The sequence below is a fragment of the Sinohyriopsis cumingii genome, chromosome 7, assembly GCF_028554795.1.
Source record: "Sinohyriopsis cumingii isolate HCF-2022 chromosome 7, ASM2855479v2, whole genome shotgun sequence".
Taxonomy (NCBI): Eukaryota; Metazoa; Mollusca; class Bivalvia; order Unionida; family Unionidae; genus Sinohyriopsis; species Sinohyriopsis cumingii.
This window is the reverse complement of record NC_142967.1, coordinates 84,196,660-84,217,051: the sequence shown is the minus strand read 5'-3', so window position 1 is coordinate 84,217,051 and position 20,392 is coordinate 84,196,660. Positions and strand designations below refer to the sequence as shown.

Below are 20,392 nucleotides of genomic sequence, written 5' to 3'. Positions count from 1 at the left end.
TATTTTCAATTTAATAATACGAATTACATACAAATAATGGGTATTAATATGACTCCTATATACTCTTCCCTTTCATGGGTGAATTAGAAAAGGATTTTATTCAAAACGAAAAGTTTAATCCATCTCTTTGGTTCAGATTTTTAGATGACATATTTATGATCTGGAAGCATTCAAATGAAGAACTGAAAAAAATGATTGATCGCCTAAATCATTTTCACCTGACGATTAAATTTATTTATACTGCATCTAGTACACGTTTCATTTTTAGATGTAAATGTAATATAAAATATTGATAACACTATCTCTACAAATATTATTAAAATGCATCTAATGATTTGAAGAGCAGAGCAAAAGGGACAGATAACACGTATTTTTCGTTAAGTACAGAAGCGGAATTGATCAAATGGAAAAGTTGAAAAATTGCAAATTTTATAAATTTAATAAGTTATTAAGTTGAGGAAAAACAACAATAAATAAAGCCTTAACCATGTGGCTATATCTCAGAATTACTATATATGATCCTTGGGGCGACTTCTCCAGGCGAAGTGGGGCGACTTCTCCGAACCATTGCGAAATTTGTAAATATATACAATAGCCGAGTCAGAAGCAGCTTGTCGGAGGAAAATGGCAGACGTAAACAGTGCCTGGAGGTGTGTATAATAGCGCTCGCTGATTGGTCAATTGAGCAGAATGATTGACAACTGGCGACAGGTCAATTGATGTTGCTGCCATTGAAATGGTCAGGACATGCGGAATTACTCGATTCATCATATGAGTGAAGGCCCAGAGGCTGATGTCAAGTTCCAATGGGAGTGCCCTGAATTGGTGTACAATGTTGAAGGCGAATCACCAGAACATCCTGGAAACCTTGTGAATAGGGACATAAAGGAATACATCTTTTTAAGTCCACACTGATGGTAAAGTCTCCCTCTTGGATGGCATTCCAAAATGCACCATTGTGTTCCATTGAGGACCAAGGGGTGTGAATGAATTTACTGAGGGTGCTAAAGTCAATAACCCAAGGCGGAGTGATGTTGCCTTTGGACCAAGAAAATACTGGGATAAAACCCCAAAGAAATGTTGGAACAAATGATAGGACCCTCTTGTTGCTTTATCTATTTTGGCTTGATAGTTTTCAGAGGTCTGTGTCCAATGTGTGACCTTTGGGTCCTTTTGTTGATTTCCCATACTATCCCTGTATTGAAGCTGTGGTTGCAGGGGAGGGAAATTGGTCTCCTTGGTGGCTTGTTTACAGGAGGGTTAGAGGATAAAGGCTGTGCTCCTAGTTTGACCTAAGGGGGTCCTTCAGGAAAGTGCAGGCAGACAGCACAGAGTCATGTTCTGCCAACTGTAAGTTTGTAGCTGTGAATACAGCATTAGCCAAAATGTGTTCAGCAGCTCTGTACTCTGGCCATTCTTTAGACCAATTCCCATATACGCCCTGAGGTATTTACTGTGGGAGAAGAGAAGCTATGTTCTGCATGTTGGAAGCTAGAGACAAAGTCCAAGATCAAAGCCACTGCAACAATACTGTGCACTAACTGTCAACTGCTAACAAAGTCCATCCGATCCATTCATATGGAATGTGGCTTTGTCATCCCCAAAGCGGCAATATCACTGTTAACTGCTGGAGTTTCCAAATGAAATACTGTATTACGAACCAATGACGAAGGCAGGTCAGAATGTCCTTAACTGACAGAATTATACATATATAAGAGTTTCTTGAGGCCATACATATAATATAGCCTGAACCTATCTTGTCAGGTCGCATAGGCTACCCATGCAAGTGATTAAGTGCTCTTATGATGGAATGCTTATGCAGACAGACATCACTCAAGTGTTGCCTATAGAAACATGCATGAGCAAGACACAACTGAGTAAACCATGCATAGAAAACTTACCTGTGCTTGTCTGACCAGAGTGGAAGCAATACAGAAATGTACTCATGTCTGCATTACACACAAAACCCTACACATAAAAGAGAACTGAGGTACCATTATAGGTACATACCAAGAAGTGCAACAATACCCATTATATAGCAATTACCTCGAGGGAAAAAGGCCCACAGACCACCTGTACAAGTAAAATCGCTTAAGTTGGCACCTAGATGTTACGAATGCCTAGGAACAGAAAGTCGCCAATATATACCTGTTTGTAATGAAATACACATATATTAGGAGTTGTTGTATAAGCACTAGAGACTTGCATATACAAAATAATTATGGCCCAAACTGAAAGTGATGTCACTTTGGCTCTATGTGCAAGTACCAAAATGTGTGATGATAAAGTGTTAAAATTGTAAAGACAGAACTTTGCTGGCATAGGAAGAGAAAAAGTTGAAAATATGGATCGAGTATAATTTCCTTAAAAGGGAAAAAAAATTCTCTAACTTGTAATGGTACATCTTCACATAGATTCAGTTTTTTTGCCAGGCTTCTTGTGGTTAGAGTGTGCTTCATGGCACAAGCGAAGTGCAAATGAGAGGTTCTTGGACTTTGCCACCAATTCTTCTACCTAAGGGGAGATCACTCTGCCAGACAACCACATAGGTTGGTAGACAACTGTAAGCTCTTTTTAGCTAAAAGCAGTATCTGGGAGGGCTGGATTTGTGAGGTAGTAGTTCTCCTAAGGTATTATGACTGGGTAATGTATTTAAAGAAGAAATGAATATTTAGTTTTACTACTAACCTGGATCCGTAGTTGGTTAAAGTTGTTGGCACAAATGGGTAATTTAAAATCGATGTGGATTAATACCAGAATACAAAATATAAAATATTCTAACAAAATACAACACTCCCTTAAACTAATCTACATGTCTAACTTCAGCGAGTAATCATAAAGTCAGACCAACAGATTCTGCAATGAGCACAACATAAAGATGTGCTCAGCCGAAGTGTTGCATTACATCCTTCTCATATTCTTCTTTTTAAATTTGTAAACACCATGGACAATTCCTCTCCTCCAACATTTTTTCAGCCATATAATATCCACGAGTCACATTAATGCTTAACATGTCTCCATTTTGTTTTTAAGGTATGGTCTATTTACTTCATTAATGTGAATCTATGACACAAGATTTCGAATTGAAGAAATCCATCTGTTTTCTTGAAAACATGTAATATACAGCTGCTATAAATAGAAAATAAAGAAAGAACACGAAACATATTTTTGCACTACTTTTATGCAGCAGTCTTTGTCAGAACAGTCTCAGGTTTATATGATGTGTAGGATTAAAGAGATGATAAAAATAATTACATTTTTTACTGCTTTAAAGCATTTTCCATATAAAGGCAAGCATAAGACATAATTGGGTGCAATGATTACACCAAATGGTTGGCAGATATTTTATCCATTATATCGTTTAAAATGAAACTGAAAGTATATACCTATCTGCTATAGTAACGTAAAAGTATTTAAAATACTCTGCAGACAAAATTAACACAAACACAAACATTATGATTGGGTAATGCATCTAAATACAGGGAAGACAATGTTCCTGAATGCCAAATCAGAGAAGACAATGTTCCTAAATGCCTCCTCAGGGAAGACTATGTTCCTGAATGCCAAATGAGCAATAAGAATATTCCTGAATGTCTAATCTGGGAAGACAATGGTCCCAAATACAATCAGGGAATAGACTATTCCTGATGTCTAATCAGCAATGAAAATGTTCCTGAATGTCTAATTTGGGAAGAAAATGTTCCCGAATACAATCAGGGAATAGACTATTCCTGAATGTCTAATCAGCAATGAAAATGTTCCTGAATGTCTAATTTGGGAAGAGAATGTTCTTGAATATCACGGAAAAAAAATGTTCCTGATTGCCTGATCAACAGTGAGAATTTCCTGAATGCCTGATCAACAGTCAACAGTGAGAATTTCCTGAATGCCTGATCAACGGTGAGAATTTCCTGAATGTCTGATCAGCAGTGAGGATTTCCTGAATGCCTGATCAGCAGTGAGAATTTCCTGAATGCCTGATCAACAGTGAGAATTTCCTGAATGTCTGATCAGCAGTGAGAATTTCCTGAATTCCTGATCAACAGTGAGGATTTCCTGAATGCCTGATCAACAGTGAGAATTTCCTGAATGCCTGACCAGCAGTGAGAATTTCCTGAATGCCTGATCAGCAGTGAGAATTTCCTGAATGTCTGATCAGCAGTGAGAATTTCCTGAATGCCTGATCAGCAGTGAGAATGCCTGATCAACAGTGAGAATTTCCTGAATGCCTGATCAACAGTGAGGATTTCCTGAATGCCTGATCAGCAGTGAGAATTTCCTGAATGCCTGATCAAGTGAGAATTTCCTGAATGCCTGATCAGCAGAGAATTTCCTGAATGCCTGATCAACAGTGAGAATTTCCTGAATGCCTTATCAACAGTGAGGATTTCCTGAAAGCCTGATCAACAGTGAGGATTTCCTGAATGCCTGATCAACAGTGAGAATTTCCTGAATGCCTGATCAACAGTGAGAATTTCCTGAATGCCTGATCAGGAACCTTCTCCAGCTTTAATTAGTACAACATCCTTAAACCCATTTTATCATGTTTACCTGCAGTGATTCCTGAGAAGCATTTCTAAATACAGTGTCATAAAAGTGAGCATCATACAGCAGAAAAAATGATGACCTTCACCATGTTAACTAAAAATTTGAAACACTGTCATTTCTTGATTAAATTTTATAAAACTTTTATTCTCTGAAAAAGGCGACACAATGTTTTGTCAACCAATACCAATGTATATTTTCACAAATGCATTTTGAAATGTGGCTTTAAAGAAAAAACAAAAACAATAATTAAAAAATTTACTTCAATGTTTGTGAATCTCTTGTCCAAGAGAATGAATGAAATTATTATGTGAATGTAATCAGAATGATTCAATTTATAGTATTTCTGTCCACATATGAAGTTTCAAGTTCTGTTAGTTCAAAAGTTATAATAATGTTACAAAAACTGGTCAACAACACTTCTCCAGCAATTTTTTACATATTTTACTAAAACTTGTACTAAGCTTAAGTGTGCAATTTCTCACATAAATATACTGGCTGGTCTCATCAACTATTTTTTTTCCAAATTTCATTCTCACAAAGTAATTCAGAGTAATGCTGAGAAATGGCATCTTCTGCATGTTGAACTGTTGCTCCTTCTATAAATTTAAATCATGGCTGCAATCGAGGTGAAAAATCATCTGACTCATTCCCCTTCAAAGCCTTCAAAATCCATGCCATTTTCAAAATCAATGTGAAACAGTACATGAAGCCATGTGTCATCATTTTGGTCAAATTCACGCAATTCTAATCGATCATTAAAATCATTCTTATCATTTTAATCATCAATGTTAATATCACTACTCTCACCTTCAACATCCAAGTTAACATGCAAGTTGTCATTCATGATTTTATTTATTGATGTTCAATCAAGCAAGCAATTTTCCAACATTTTTTCTTTTATTGTTGTTAAATCTCAGTGGAGACATGTTTTGACCATTTTCTGATGTGGTGACAAAGTACAAAACTATTTGCAATGTACAGACAATACAAAGTAGTCGATTATGATTGTAGTTGTGTTCAGATTAGAATGAGACATTACAACCATGGTCATACTCAGGAAAAATGGGCTAAAAGCAATGAAGACCAAATCTACCTAGATTTGGCTTGCAACAGGATAAGCATCTAGCATATACTGATTTAAAAGGGAATTAACCCTTACAGGATTTCCCTTGGTTAGTTTAACACACATACTAGACCCAAGCCTCTTCAATTCCAGTTCTATCTGGATATTATCATACCTGATAATGTAAACTCCATTTTCATTTAGTTAAAGAGTTGAGGAATAAAAAGTATTGTACAGCAAACTGAATAGTATAACAATGAATAATTTAGGCAGGATTGCAGTTTTGTCATTCTATGTGAAGATTTGGTGTTACATCAATCTGATTAAAATCAGATCTCCACCATCTTACATGAAGATCTGACTTCAACAGCTTAGGGGTCATGTTTTGGTAACCCATGAATTAGCCAATGGAAATGCAATTTTCAAAAATCTGAAAGTGAATCAAATTGTTTGGCACACAAGTATGCTCTTCATCCACACTGTCTCCCAAATGTGAAAATATAAGACTTCATCTGATTGGCTGATAAAATTAGCAATTATGGTAATAACATAGGTCACCAGAACATGACCCCTAAGCAGTCGCTGTCTGATCTTCATGTAGGACAGTGGAGATCTGATTTTAATCAGATTCAATATCACATCCGGAAGTGTATGTAAAATCTCACTTAGCATAAGCCCTTATTACCTCCTTGCTGCTCCTGTCATCAAGTGTATCACCTCCACTAGCACTGTCCGTGGACTTCAGGGTGTCTGACTTGGCAGGTGAGCGAGTTGTCCCTTCATCTCCATTTATTCCTTTCTCTGCAATCACGTCAAACAAATATTTAACAACGTTATCACAAAAAAGAAATGCAAAAAGAACATCTGACATAGGAGATAAATATAAAAACTTTAAAGATTTAAATTCAAGCCTAACTCTAGCATCACTTGACAACAATAATCCCCTCTTCATCTCTCTCTTGCTTTCACATATTAAATTAATACTGCTGATTTCTTAAATACCTTTAATCATAAATATGATGGATAAAGCATTATTCATGCTTAAAATATGTTAAAATGGAGCATATTAACTTAACAGAATTTCAAATAACTCTGGTATTGTAAACATTCATACAATGAAAGTTTCTCAAAAACTTAAAAGTGCTACAGGCCCTAAATATCTATTTACATAGAGTTTTCAGTTGTTTAAAGTTTTCCAATGTCACAGTCAAGAGAATGCATTAAGGTATAACACAGCAAGTCTTTAGACTTCTGCTTGCATCACTGAAATTTAAAACTACATTATTTTTGCATCCAAAAACTACAAAACAAGACGAAAACTGTCACAAAGCAAAAATACTGACAATAGTCAAGACAAGTACATCAAATGCTTTTTATGTTATCAAGCATCATTTCATTCTGTTTGTACACGTGTTGTGGCCTTCTTGCCTTTCTGATGAAAAGTGATGGATGTGGACAAATTACATATATTTGCTGTTAATTTCAAGAACAAGCAAGGATAGACTGACAAGAGGCCCAAGTAGGCCTTACATTTCTCACATGTTTATATTACTTCACACCATTTCACTAAAAAGGCATATGTGTTGTTTTAAGAACCTATGTACTATTGTCCAAACATTATAGCACGTTGATTTTACCTAATTCAATATATCCCTATACAAAGGAAAAGGCATTATAAATATGAACAGTCACTTGCTGAAAATCAAAATCATCCAAGATTCTGATGATATAAACCCTTTTACCAAGTTTCATAGAAACTGGATGAGAAATATAGTGTATATATGTAGAGGTAACAAGCATTTAATAAGCACTCACCGATTTTTTTGGTGACAATTATAATAATGTAGCATCATTTATTTTTGTATCATTTTTTATGGTTTTGTAAAAGCATTTTGTGGATTAACCTCAACTTGACTGACATGATGTTGATTCTGTGGTTCTGTACATATATATACATACATTTTAAAAGTTAAGATAAAACACACACAGAAGCTATTTAATTATTACCAGATTACAATAATGAAGTTAGTTTATTATTTAGCTTAAATTTTTCAATCATATGCAAGGTCACCTCATTAATATGTATGCCCTTGCTCATTAGTGAAATTGTCCAAAATCTTTATGATAGAAGCATATATTAATCAGATCACAGTGGTAAAAAGCTTAGCCAATTAGATGCCAAATTGTATCATCAATACTCATGTGATCCTTACAAGATCCTGATGAAATTAGCCATAGCTGCCAACCTTCCAGGCTCACAATTAGTGAAAATAGGGATAAAAAGTTGTGAATTTGGACATGAATTCGTGAAAAATACCATGACAATAACTCCATCCACTCTGACCACTCCGACCATCAATACTACACTATATCAAGTTCGCAAAATAAAAATAAAACACTACATGTATGCAGAAATATTTATTTATCAAGACATGATACTGTGGCAGACTTGAACTTCCTCAACTGCTTGATCGTAAATTTGTTTTCTAAACAGTTCCGACTTCTTGCCTGCTGGTTGATCTTGGGGACTAAAATTGCTGACAAATTTTCTACAGCTAAGGAGGCCCTAAAGTCTGTCTTATTTTTCCTCACTAAAGAAAATACTCTTTCGCTGTCACTGTTGCTATGAGGAATGCACAGGAGCTGCATCAGTTCTGGTTCTTCCACAGGAAAATTTGGAAGCAATTTTTGAGTCCAGGAACATATATCAGAACAAATGTTTAGCATGGTCTCCAGCTGATAAAGGTAGATTGTGTTCGACACTAGAAAACTCACAAATAATGCTTCAGCGTTGGTAGCCTGCGGGTCTTCCGCCAATGGTTTAAAATATTCCAGAACTGAAATCTGCTAATTCTTAATTTTCCCAACTTCTACGTGTTTTTTTGCAACCGACATTCTTCCTCACATCGTCTCTGTGATGGCACAATGTGTGCAAAAAGCATGAATGAATATCAATGTTTAATGGCAGAATGCACAGCCAATTTTTGATATATTCCAAATTAAACTTCACTTTTTGAGCAATACATTTCTTTTTCCTTGGTGGTGAAGACACTTTCAAGATCTTACATGCGATGCTGAACGGTAATTCAAATCAGTGTTTTGATGCATGCACAGAGCAAATTTCCAGCTAGGCCCCCGTTTCTCTCAAAAGCATTTGTAAAACTACACTTATACATGTACATTAAAACAGGCTAAAATGCTTGCTACCAGGCCAACTGTACTAATCGGCTGTAGATCTACTAATATCGTGACAGCAGTACCGGACCATTTCGTTAACTGCGCATATCACGACTAGCGCTTAACGGGAAATCGGTTATTTTATTAAAGATTTAAAATAATTGAGGATTGGAAAATTCGTGAATTTTTTACTTACGGCGTGAATCCGTGAATCACTGAAAAAGTCATAAAATTCACACCAAATTTGTGAGGGTTGGCAGCTATGAATTAGCTCATATTTAGAGTTTTATCAAAACTGATCATAAATATGACTTCCAGAGTAGTAAAAAGCTGTCAATAAGATGTAAGATTACATCATGAATACATGTAGATCAAATCCATCCAAGATCTTGATATGAGTGCATACTCCAAGTTTGATCAAAATCAGATCCAAATTTAATCTGTGTGCATATCACTCATTACTGAAACTGTCCAAGATCCAGATAATTCAATTTTTGAATTTACTTGGAATATGTTTTGTGTTATCCAGATCTGATCAGAATTATGCCCTGCAGAGTGGTATGAAGCTCATCCAATAGGGTGCAAGATCACTCCATTAATATGCATTAATCTCATGCAATATCCAACTTGTTCAAGCACTTTATGATGCAAGCATATGTTCAAAGTTTGATAAAAATTTATTATAAAATGTGGGCTTCAGAGTGGTAACAATGTTAACCAATCGGATGCAAGATTACCTTATTAATATAAATGAATCTCACTCATTACTAAATTAGTCAGAGAGTTTGATGATATAAACACATATTCCAAGTTTCATTGAAAAACTGGATCAGAAATATGGACTACAGAGTGTTAACAATCAACTATTGATGGATGACAAATGATGAACAAAGTGAAAACAGGTGTAGGTCATAACCATTAGCCCACTTAAACCTATAGCCAGGTCATAACCATTACCCCACTTAAACCTATAGCCAGGTCATAACCATTAGCCCACTTAAACCTATAGCCAGGTCATAACCATTAGCCCACTTAAACCTATAGCCAGGTCATAACCATTAGCCCACTTAAACCTATAGCCAGGCAAGATCATGACCAATTAATGGACATTATTAGTCAAGGTTAAATTTAACTTAACACCATAACCTGTGCTACTTTCTCCGCAAAATATTTCTCTAAAAAGGTGGAAAATTCTAACCTGGCATTAAATCCTTGTAGAATAACAAAAGGTACCTATACAGACTAGACTCAAATGCGTAATATTTGGATTTTTGTTCTCAAGGGTAAAGATTCTAGAACTTAATAGAAATATTTCATCATAATGCACAAGACAGACTAGATCAAGTAACTTCTAGTTCTTTGATTTACTGTTACAAAAGACAGGTGTCCTTACCATGAATAAAGAACAAATTAAAGACATTCTATGTCACTAATTTGGATGTTGACATTTTTAAAGGGAAGGATTCCTGTTATACAGATTTCAACATCCATATAGAGACTTAGAATATCTGGTTTATTGATGATTTCTACATACATGCACAACAAGCTTGATGCCCAGTTCTGGTTGGGGAAAACGTGGTTTATTCAGGTCTTATCCTTCATCTTACAAGTGTTTAATCTGATATCACAGAATTTCTCAAAATGAATCTTGGAAAATATTAATGATACATGTCAACATGTTACTGATTATAAATATTTGGTTTTAAAACAAAAATAGCAAGCTTGAAGGATTTTCTTCGCTATCAAAAGGTCTAAAAGGATAAAAACTTAGTCAAAAATCTACTTGAACGAGTCAGATAGTAACGTTTGATTCACTGAATGCCAGGGATGATGTCATGTAGAAATTGTAATTTATAATTGATAATTATCAATCACTTGTTTAAAATATTAAGCATACTGCACCGTATAGCAAATCACCTTAATGACTACAACACTGATAATAACTTAGATCTAAGGTCTGTCATTTCTTTGTTATTCCTACTGTCTGAATACTATGGATATAAACAGTATATCACACTGTCAAAGGTTAACAGGATCTTGGTAAGTACAATATAGTTCAAAGTTATGAATGTGATAAAATGAACCAAATAAAATGCAAATATTGTAGGAAGAAATGCATGTGACACAGTAAATGCCTGCAATACAAGAAATCATTCTTTTCGGCAATGTTATGCAACAAATAATAGTATTGTTGTTAACTTGCTGAAATTTTTTATTCCTTCAGAAATATGTCTTGACACGTACTGATTTTCTAATGATTGTGGACATATTGGTAATGTTTAAGTTGCTAAATAATGTTCAAAACAGCTGATATCTTATGAGATGAGGGCTCTAACTGTGTATATATAAGAAGATACCTGATATCTTATGAGATGAGGGCTCTAACTGTGTATATACAAGAAGATACCTGATATCTTATGAGATAAGGGCTCTAACTGTGTATATACAAGAAGATACCTGATATCTTATGAGATGAGGGCTCTAACTGTGTATATACAAGAAGATACCTGATATCTTATGAGATGAGGGCTCTAACTGTGTATATACAAGAATGTTATGAAGATACATGTGCTAAACAAATGTCAGTTTTAATTAGATTTTCTAAAACCAGGGTTTGATTTTATCAAGAATATTTCTTTACAATGCTATATTTTGCATGCTTTTTTATCACATAATCCCAAAATTGTTTTGCATGAAAGTGATGTCTCAGATTACATTATGATGAAGCTTTATCTTCCTTTGCATATTAGTATTTTAATAATATTTTAGTTTAATATAATAACATAAAAGATATGACATTAAATAACTTTTGCAGAGCACCTTCATATTGTTGAGAATTATGCCAACACCTCCACAAAAGTTATACTGATGTCACAAGCAATACAAAGACCAGGAAAGATCATTAGTGCAATAAAAGTAGATCACTGAAACCAACCTTTAATAGTGGTGACAAATACTTTCTAAGATCAATATACCTATTTAGTTTCAACAGTGTTGGACTAATGGAGCTAAATGCAGTTAAGACTGGAACATTATACACCTGCCTCATGTTTAAGACACATTGTGTTGACATTAACTGGTCATGGTTGACTCCACAGATTACTGACCAATGGGTTTCAATGACCTGGACCTTTGGTAAGATGCATGTCATTTTGAACAGGCCTTGCTGTGCAAAAACCATTAATTTTTATTAGGCTTAAAATGACTGCAAATTCTGACCTTCTGACCCTAGACTCATTGAATGCTTTATTAGCGTAAGTGCAAGCTATCACAAAGTTTGGCCAAGTTAATTATACCACAAGAAGTTATTCTTTTAAACTCCAGTCTTCACTGAGTCACAATGACCCTGACAGTTGATTATTTGGCCCCAAAATCAATAGGCCTCCTGTATCTTAAGCACAAGCCATCCACAAACTTTGGTCAAGGTACAGTGTCTAGAAGTAATGTTATTATGTAAGAACTCTTTTTCTTCATGTCACAGTGATTTTGAACTTTGACTTTAAAAATTTATAGGCTTCTTATGACCTGTTGTTCAAGTCATTTATTTATAAACTTTAGTGAAAGTGCCTGGTCAAGAATTTAAAAAATTTGTGCAGAAACCAATTTTCATTTTTCATTTACATGATCCTGATCTCTACTTCAAAATCAATATGTTTCTTTCCTTGCCACAAGGGCAACTCAACCATAAAATCTGGTCCAGATCAGGACGTGGACCTTTGACCTTTTGAACCCAATATCCATAAAATTCTTCATTAGCATAAATTAATACAATCCATTAAGTTTTGTCCAGGTATGTGATGTAAAACTAATGTTTCATATTTTTGTATCCAGAAACCATTTTTGTTCATTCAGACAGTGACCCTGACCTATGACCTCTGGACTCCAGAATCAATAGGTCACTTCCATACTGAAAGTGCATGCCATCCACCAAGATTGGTAACTGTAGATGGTGCAGAACCCAGGTTGTCAGAAACTAAACTGGTAAAGACAGATGGATGGAGGAATATCATAACATGATAGCCTTATGTTAGAAACTAACATCAATAATGAAAAGTGATGTATGTGTCCTATGTACACTTTACAAGCAAGACAAAAAGCAGTTGGAATTCTGAAATGCTGAAGAAGCTTGTGCTGATATATTGTGTATTTTAGGTCAAAGCATGCAGGCTTTAGTATATCCCAACCATGAACTAGATAATATGCAATAATTATGTTATACAAAGAAATGCATAAAACAAATAAAATAGCTGCACAACACTGAACATACACAGTCACAAAGTTCATATTCCTTCACAACATTTCATGCAAAATATTTAGAATTCACTGATTAACTAAAAGCATAAATATCCATTCTTTGTAATTACACTTTTCAAGGATTTGAAAAGAAACAAAAGGTTTTTCAGCAAAAACAAGCATGTAATAATTAAAGCCAGGTAAATGTTAATTCTATGGCAAATAAACAAACAATAAATTTTGATTTTAAACTCCAGCGATCCAAAACATCATAATATTATGAACTGTGTATGACTAGAGTGGAATAAAATACAAAGCAGGCTCCTTTATTTCTTAATTGGCAGCTATTTTAATAACTCCCGTTTTCTTAAACACTTGTCTTACCAAAAACCATCATTTATTCAGTAAAGCATTTTACCTTTTGGTTTCCTTTCTGATTTTGACCTTTCAAAGTTCTTCGATTTGAGTTCTTCAATCACTGATGAAAAAAATGATTATGTTTCATACTTTTTTGTCCATTTTAAGTAACTGAGGATTGCAGTAATGTTTTTCCATAATGATGTTATGAATTCCTGGGAAAAAGTTTTTAATCAACTATCTTTGTAAGTGGACATCAGTTTAGACTGCAATACACAATACTTTTAGTCCAAATTTTATCAGACATGTGCAACCTACAACTTACAACCAGATTTAATCCGCTTATTTACATCATAGGGTGTGGCTTTAAAAATCCCTTACCTGGACTGTCACCTGGAGCAAGTTGTACATGCCCTATTTATGTACATGTAATAGCTATTTTACATCCAGTGTTTATTAAATGATCCATTAAAATGAGAATCTTTTTCAAAAGAGAGTGTCATTTATTACTGTTTATAAAGATTACAAAACAATATAGGTTTTGTGGCTATGATATAAAAACCAAAAGGAATCACCCAACCCCTAAATGTTTAGTTGGAATAATATATTTAACAGGTGCTTCTACTTTAGTTACTTTAGTTTTTATCTATTCTCATTAAGCAATTTCTTGTTTATATTCCATTTTATTTTAATTTCCAATTTCTGGGATACTTACATTCAGGGCTGCGAGGGGGATGCCTGTTGGATTCAGACCTTTGGATAGTAGTCTTGGTGGTGGGTGGTGGGGTGTCTGATAACATGCAAAGGAAACACAACATACAGCATAATATAGCATACCACATGCAAATTAACTATACTATTGATGGAAGACTTTGAAGAACTTTGAGCATATAAACACAGTTGTAGCATCAAAACAAAAAATGCATTCGGTAAATAAATGTACTTCAACAAATTCAATCCATCAATCTTATGACATGGGTGACTAAAAAAACTGAACAAGAGTTCCATGAGTGGCACATTATTCACCTGCCCTATGTTTAATAGTCCTCTATGTAGGAATTAGTGGGGCATAGTTGACACTGGAGATAAATGACCAATGCGTTTCAATAACTTTAACTTTGGTCAATGTATGCAATGGTGAAGTAAAGTTGCTGTGCAGAAACCATTTATTTTTCTTATTACTTTCCATGACTGACCACTGACCCCATTACACATGGCCTGTTTTATTACCCTAACTGATTACTGTAACTGCAAGGCACCCATTACGTTTGCTCAAAGAGCTTAACCACGAATTAAAGTTATTTTGCAAAATACCTTTTTCTAGTCACAAAGACCTTTAGATCCCTCCCATACATAAGTGCATGCCCTCCAAACATTTTGGTTAACGTATGTGGTTTAGAATGAAAGTTATTAAGTAAATATGATTTTTCTTCCTTCAGTCACAATGATCTTGACCAATATAAAACCAATATAACTGATGTCTTCCTTTTTCCAAAGTGCAAGACATTCACCAAGTTTAGTTCAGGTTTATGATGTACAACTTTAATGTGTAGAAACTGTTTGCCCAGAAACCTTATCTGTTCTTTCATTCTGCAACTATAACCTTTGACTTTTTGATTCCCAAATCAACAGACATCTTCCTTAACCCAAGTGCAAGCTATCCACAGCCTTTGGTCCAGATCTGTGTTGTAATGTTCTCATGCAGAAGCAATTTTTCTTCTTTCAGTTAGTGACCATAACCTATCACCTTTTGACCGCAAAATCAACAAAAATTTTACTCAAAGTGCAAACTATCTACAAAGTTTGGTCAAAGTGTGTGATGAAAAACTAATGTTATTGTGCAGTAACCATTTCTCTGTTCATGTTCCTGACTTTTGACCTTCTGATCCCAAAACTGAAAGGCTTCCACCTTACCCTAAGTGTGTTTCTTTTCTATCCAACAGGAAAGCTATGAACAAAGTACGGTGAATGAATGTGCTGTTTAAGTTATAACATAAAAACCAAACAATAACTTACACATAGACAAACAAGATCACTGCATACCAAACTCCACCAAAGCAGCAGGCATATAAAAACTAGCAATGTTATATATATATTGTTCACTGGTTTAAGAGGTGAGCCAATCAAGTAGTAAATACATAGTAGTCTGACAAAATCGCCTGATTATGGCACAAAGATGTTTGAAGAGATTTTGCTGTTGAACTTAAGAATTTGTTTAAAAAAATTCCATCCAAAAGTGACTGACTTACCCCGAGTGAAAACAAGTTATTACTGCACTTGTTAAAGTCAGTTATCATATTCTGAACATGGAGAAGTGGATTTTTAAGCAAATTAGCAAGACAGTTCTGGCATTAAGAAAAAAGATCCATATAAAAGATGGACGTCTCTAAAACATCAGTGAAGCATACCAAAGTGTATATTATAAACATCTATTTACATCTCTCTAACAGAAACCCCATTTTTCACACTTGTGCAACAGCACATACACACAACCATCATTTGTAAACTCAAATTGGATGATGGACAATCAGGAGTCACAACTATTCTAAATGATGCTGTGCAATGTTTGAAATCAAACTTGTGGAAGGTCTCATCAATAAAAAGTTTAAAAAGTCTTTTGAAATGCTTCCGAAACAACAACTCTTGCAATGAGGCTATAGAATGCTGGAAACGGAACTCATTCGAGGAGTCATAAAGCTGCATGGATAATCTGACTGAAATCAAGTAATCCTTGGCAAATTAGTAATGCAGGAATTGACAGAAGACTAAATAGTCAGGGAGCATAATTCCTGTAAATGATCTTGTAAAATCCTGAAATTTATATTCATTCAATTTCTCATGCTGATATGGCCATCCATTCAGCAGAAGCAATAACAAGATTTTTTAAGATGGTTGCCATTATGTCCATATTGGAAAACAATGCAGCACCATTTTTATCTAGGACCAACTAGACATCATAAGAAGTCTTTTAGTGAAAACCCCATTTAGATATGACAATCTATTCATGAGTAGTGATTACAAGACTTTTAATATAGCTGCCATGGTGACCATATTGGATGTCAGATCAGCACCAATGTCATTTAGGATCAAATGGACATCATGTCTTTTAGTGAAAAGCCCATGTTGATATAACCATCCATTCTGGAGAAGTAACAGTATTGGTTGTGTGAGCATTTTCATCTAGGACCAACTGTCTGTGTAAAGTTTCATGGCAATCCTCCTAGTAGTTTAGAAGGAGCAGTGATAACTTGTGCCACTATACCGGAGTTCACACTACCAGGCCAAGTGGGCAACTAAGTCGCCTGAAAAATGAAAACTTTGCATTCTTCTGTTTGTTAAAAGAAAACGACTGGCTTTAGTTTAAGACTTTTGAGATGCTCTTTCGCTCTAGCCAGGAGTTTCTGGCAGTGTTGTAACCCAAGGCAAAATGTATTTATGTGGTGTTGATACCAATTAGCTTATGCCAACAAACTCTTGTACTTTCACAGGCGTGTTTTAATAGCTAACTGACCATTAACCCTTTCTGGAGCAAAATATCACTGCTTGATTTCCTGAAGTTGGACCCACTGTACTATGATAAAAATATACCAAAATCTGTTTCAAAATTTAAACATCAATATGTAAATAGTAATGTTTTTTTTAAAAAATATAATCAGTGAAGAGCAATTTCTATTTCTTTTTAAAAAAGTGAAGATTTGAAATGCTGTGTTTGTGTTATTTTCTTTATAAAATCAGTTGGAAACCGTAAGTGAACCCGTAAAGGCAGACATCGATGCGTCCATGAAATGTAACTTCATTAGACTGTATTCGTAAATAAGTGGTAAATAAAAGAAAATATATAATTCAATGAAAACAAAGTTTAAATATTATGTGAAAGAAAATTTAGCCTAAATATTTAATCATGTAGGTCATAAACACGGGATAATACTATGTTGTGGAATTTTAAAAAATGCTGTACGGTTAAGGTTGTTTTCTGACATCATTCAATTTTGTGAAAATATGAAAAATATATGTAGTAGTGAAGCAAATACTTTTTAACCAATGGCAAATAATAAAACCATCTATATACAGTCATATTAATGGATTTTTATAATGAAGCTAGAAAATGAGTGGTTATATTAAGAAAATCCCTATTTCTAAAAATAGATGCACTTGCATGGCGTAATGCGTGTTCTTTGATGTTAGGTTGGAAAAAAGGGTATAGTTCAGTCATCTGTCAACTTTAATGTTTCAGTGCTATTAATAGTTACATTAATTTTTTGAACAATGAAATCAGAATAAAGAGTATGGATTGAAGTCACTTAACAACAATGTACATGTTGTAGGGGTTGTCTCAAAGTTTGTTAGAAATCTTTATGACCACAATTTTACACAAAACTTTTAGAAAATAAAAAAAAATAATTAAGTGGTAGTTTATTAAGCATTTTTACTCTTATGTAATTTTAAGACTCCAATCTTGCTTTTCAAACCAAACATACATATATGCCTTCAAGTATGAATACCCTGGGTATAACTTTTATACACATACAAAATGTGTTGATAATAAACATACAACAGATTTTTCAACTTGAAAATAAAGTATTGCTTAAAACTATGTCAAATGCATAGTGAGAAACACAGAACAAAATTAAAATAAGAGAATGCAGATGGATATTTCTTGCTTTGCTCCCACTTCTCCCTGTTCTGTCCAAAAAAAAGAAGTCACTTCTCCCTAAAATTCAAGTCTAGCTTGACCCTGGCATCAGATGACACATAACAGTTTATGACCAGTAGAGCTAAGAAAAATTTACTGAATTTTACTACTGCCTACAAATAAATGATGGACTACACAGCAAGCAAGGTAGTAATTTGGACTACAAAAGTGCCAAGCACAGACCTGATGCATTAACCTATGCCAGCATATAGCAGTGGAAAGGTCACTGTGACCTAGAACTGTCTAAGACGTTTGATTTTAAGTTGCTACAGAAATTCTCTGTATTATCAGTTCTACATATCAGTAATAAATGTGAACTTCGTTTGAATTTTTAGGGATAGCTCAAAATAACATATCAAGCATCAAAACAGAGAGTCGACTACAAAGTGCAGTAATATATTTCTGTACATATTGTGCCTACAGTGTAATTGATTAATCGTGTTAAGAAAACCGCACACCAGCACCCTAGCCTTGGTTAGGACTGGATATATGTAATTCTACCAACCCATATACTTATCACTGCCTGCAGACAAGGAAGAGCTACTGCTATGTGGGGATGGATTGTCGAAAATGTCGTCGACATTGGTTTCCCGAGACAGCCGAGATGGTGCATGGCGAGCATATCTAGGAGAGGCTCTCCTAGCACGCATGTCAACTGACAAAGCAAAGGAAAAAACTGGTTCTACATTTCTGTACATGTTTCAGTTCATTCAACCTTCTACTAAAACAACTTAGTTGGATGCCTGGAATGTTTCAATGTGCATTTCTGGTTATATAACTGCTTTCTGTACAAAGAAATTCAATACAAATATTCAAAACAATCACACATGGTGCACAATCAGAAGAATGGAAGTTTTACTGACTAGCAAGAATTGGAAACATGGTTTCATTATGGGGAAATAATTTCACAGGTACTGATCTGTTCTGCAGATAGGCCAATATTGCTACATACTATCAGGTCATCTTAACTGGATGAAAAACAGACCTGAAGGATGTGCAAAATAGTTGTATGCTCCTGCTTCAAAAAACAACATTCAAGAAACAAATTCTTGAATTCATCAGGAATCGTTGCCAATCTTTCAATGTTATAGCAATTAATATCATGCACATATCACAATGCATACTTGGAGATCATCAGTAATTTAACAAAACAGCATGCAAGTTTTAATAACAGAAAAGAAAAGGAAATAGATTCTACGAGTCCAAACTGAAATACTTGAGATAATATTTAAATGTGTTGTACTACTCTGACACATCTTAAAATAACAAGAAAACCACAAATAGCAGTGTAGCTGGAAACAAAGCTTTGTTTTGACTAAAGAGTAGTTCTTATCATGCATCCTACTTATATCACATGCAGCAAGTCTCAATCGAATTGAGCTAAATGTAAAGGGTAATGCAAATCACTAGCTGTAGTTGTTCTTTTGGGTTTAACTCCATTTTTAAGCACATGACAGGCTATACAATGAGGCCAGTATAATTGGAACATTTGAGATAAGAACTGTTTACTGATAAATCTTAATGCCCATTAGCTTCACACAATTTTAAAAGCGAAATTATTTTTTCATTTTCAAACTGTAAGAGTCAATTTGGCAATTATTCTGAAGGATATTTTGGGTCATTTGAATGACACTTTTAACACATTATTAGGAATATCATGCCAAGTAAACAAGAGAAAATTGCTTTTCCTAATAACACATTATTAGGAATATCATGCCGAGTAAACAAGAGAAAATTGCCTTTCCTAATAACACAATATTAGGAATATCATGCCAAGTAAACAAGAGAAAATTGCCTTTCCTAATAACACGCTGAGGCAGCAAAGCTGGGATGGCCTGTGCAGATATCAAACTTGTGAACCTTGCATTATAAGTCCAATGCTCAAGGAAATGAGCTACCACAGCTCCCTTTTAAAGATTAATTTCCCCAGATAAGAGGGAAAGATCTGGTGGTTTGAATTCTTCTCTTGTCATAATTAATAACTAGTTACGAAATACATGTCGTGTTACATAATGCTTATTCCATACCCACCTGTGGATTGAGAATTTGTGGAAGGGGAGCTGGGGTTGTTAGTGGTAGAGAAGGGGCTGGTTGCTGTGACAACTGCTGTAGCCTTGAGTTGGAACACCTCTTCCTCCACCTCCTCCTCTACTGTCTTGGTGGTGGGGGGATCAGAGGTTCTCTGGGATCGGTGTTTGGGAGTGTCAGCTACAAGCATGCAAAACAACAATGCACATATACAACACATGCAATACCCACAACAACTATTAGTTTGATGGTAAAACATTTACTATCCAGACTTAAAAAGAGAGCATACAATT

General features: G+C 34.8%; 1 protein-coding gene across 9 annotated transcripts in view; it reads right to left on the bottom strand.

Annotated features, from left to right (window-relative positions):
* Positions 1-20,392, bottom strand: part of LOC149795652 (alpha-adducin-like) — a 160,104-nt gene that overhangs the window by 9,567 nt on the left and 130,145 nt on the right. For 4 of the 9 annotated variants that reach the window (XM_089965476.1, XM_089965480.1, XM_089965478.1 and 1 more), the window contains 5 exons: positions 20,103-20,279; positions 18,577-18,726; positions 14,094-14,168; positions 13,440-13,499; positions 6,297-6,412 (listed from right to left, as the gene is read on the bottom strand). In XM_089965476.1, coding sequence (XP_089821602.1) covers positions 6,297-6,412; positions 13,440-13,499; positions 14,094-14,168; positions 18,577-18,726; positions 20,103-20,279 — 578 coding nt within the window. The remainder of the gene's footprint in view (positions 1-6,296; positions 6,413-13,439; positions 13,500-14,093; positions 14,169-18,576; positions 18,727-20,102; positions 20,280-20,392) is intronic. The other 5 variants (XM_089965484.1, XM_089965485.1, XM_089965482.1 and 2 more) reach the window with 4 other exon arrangements.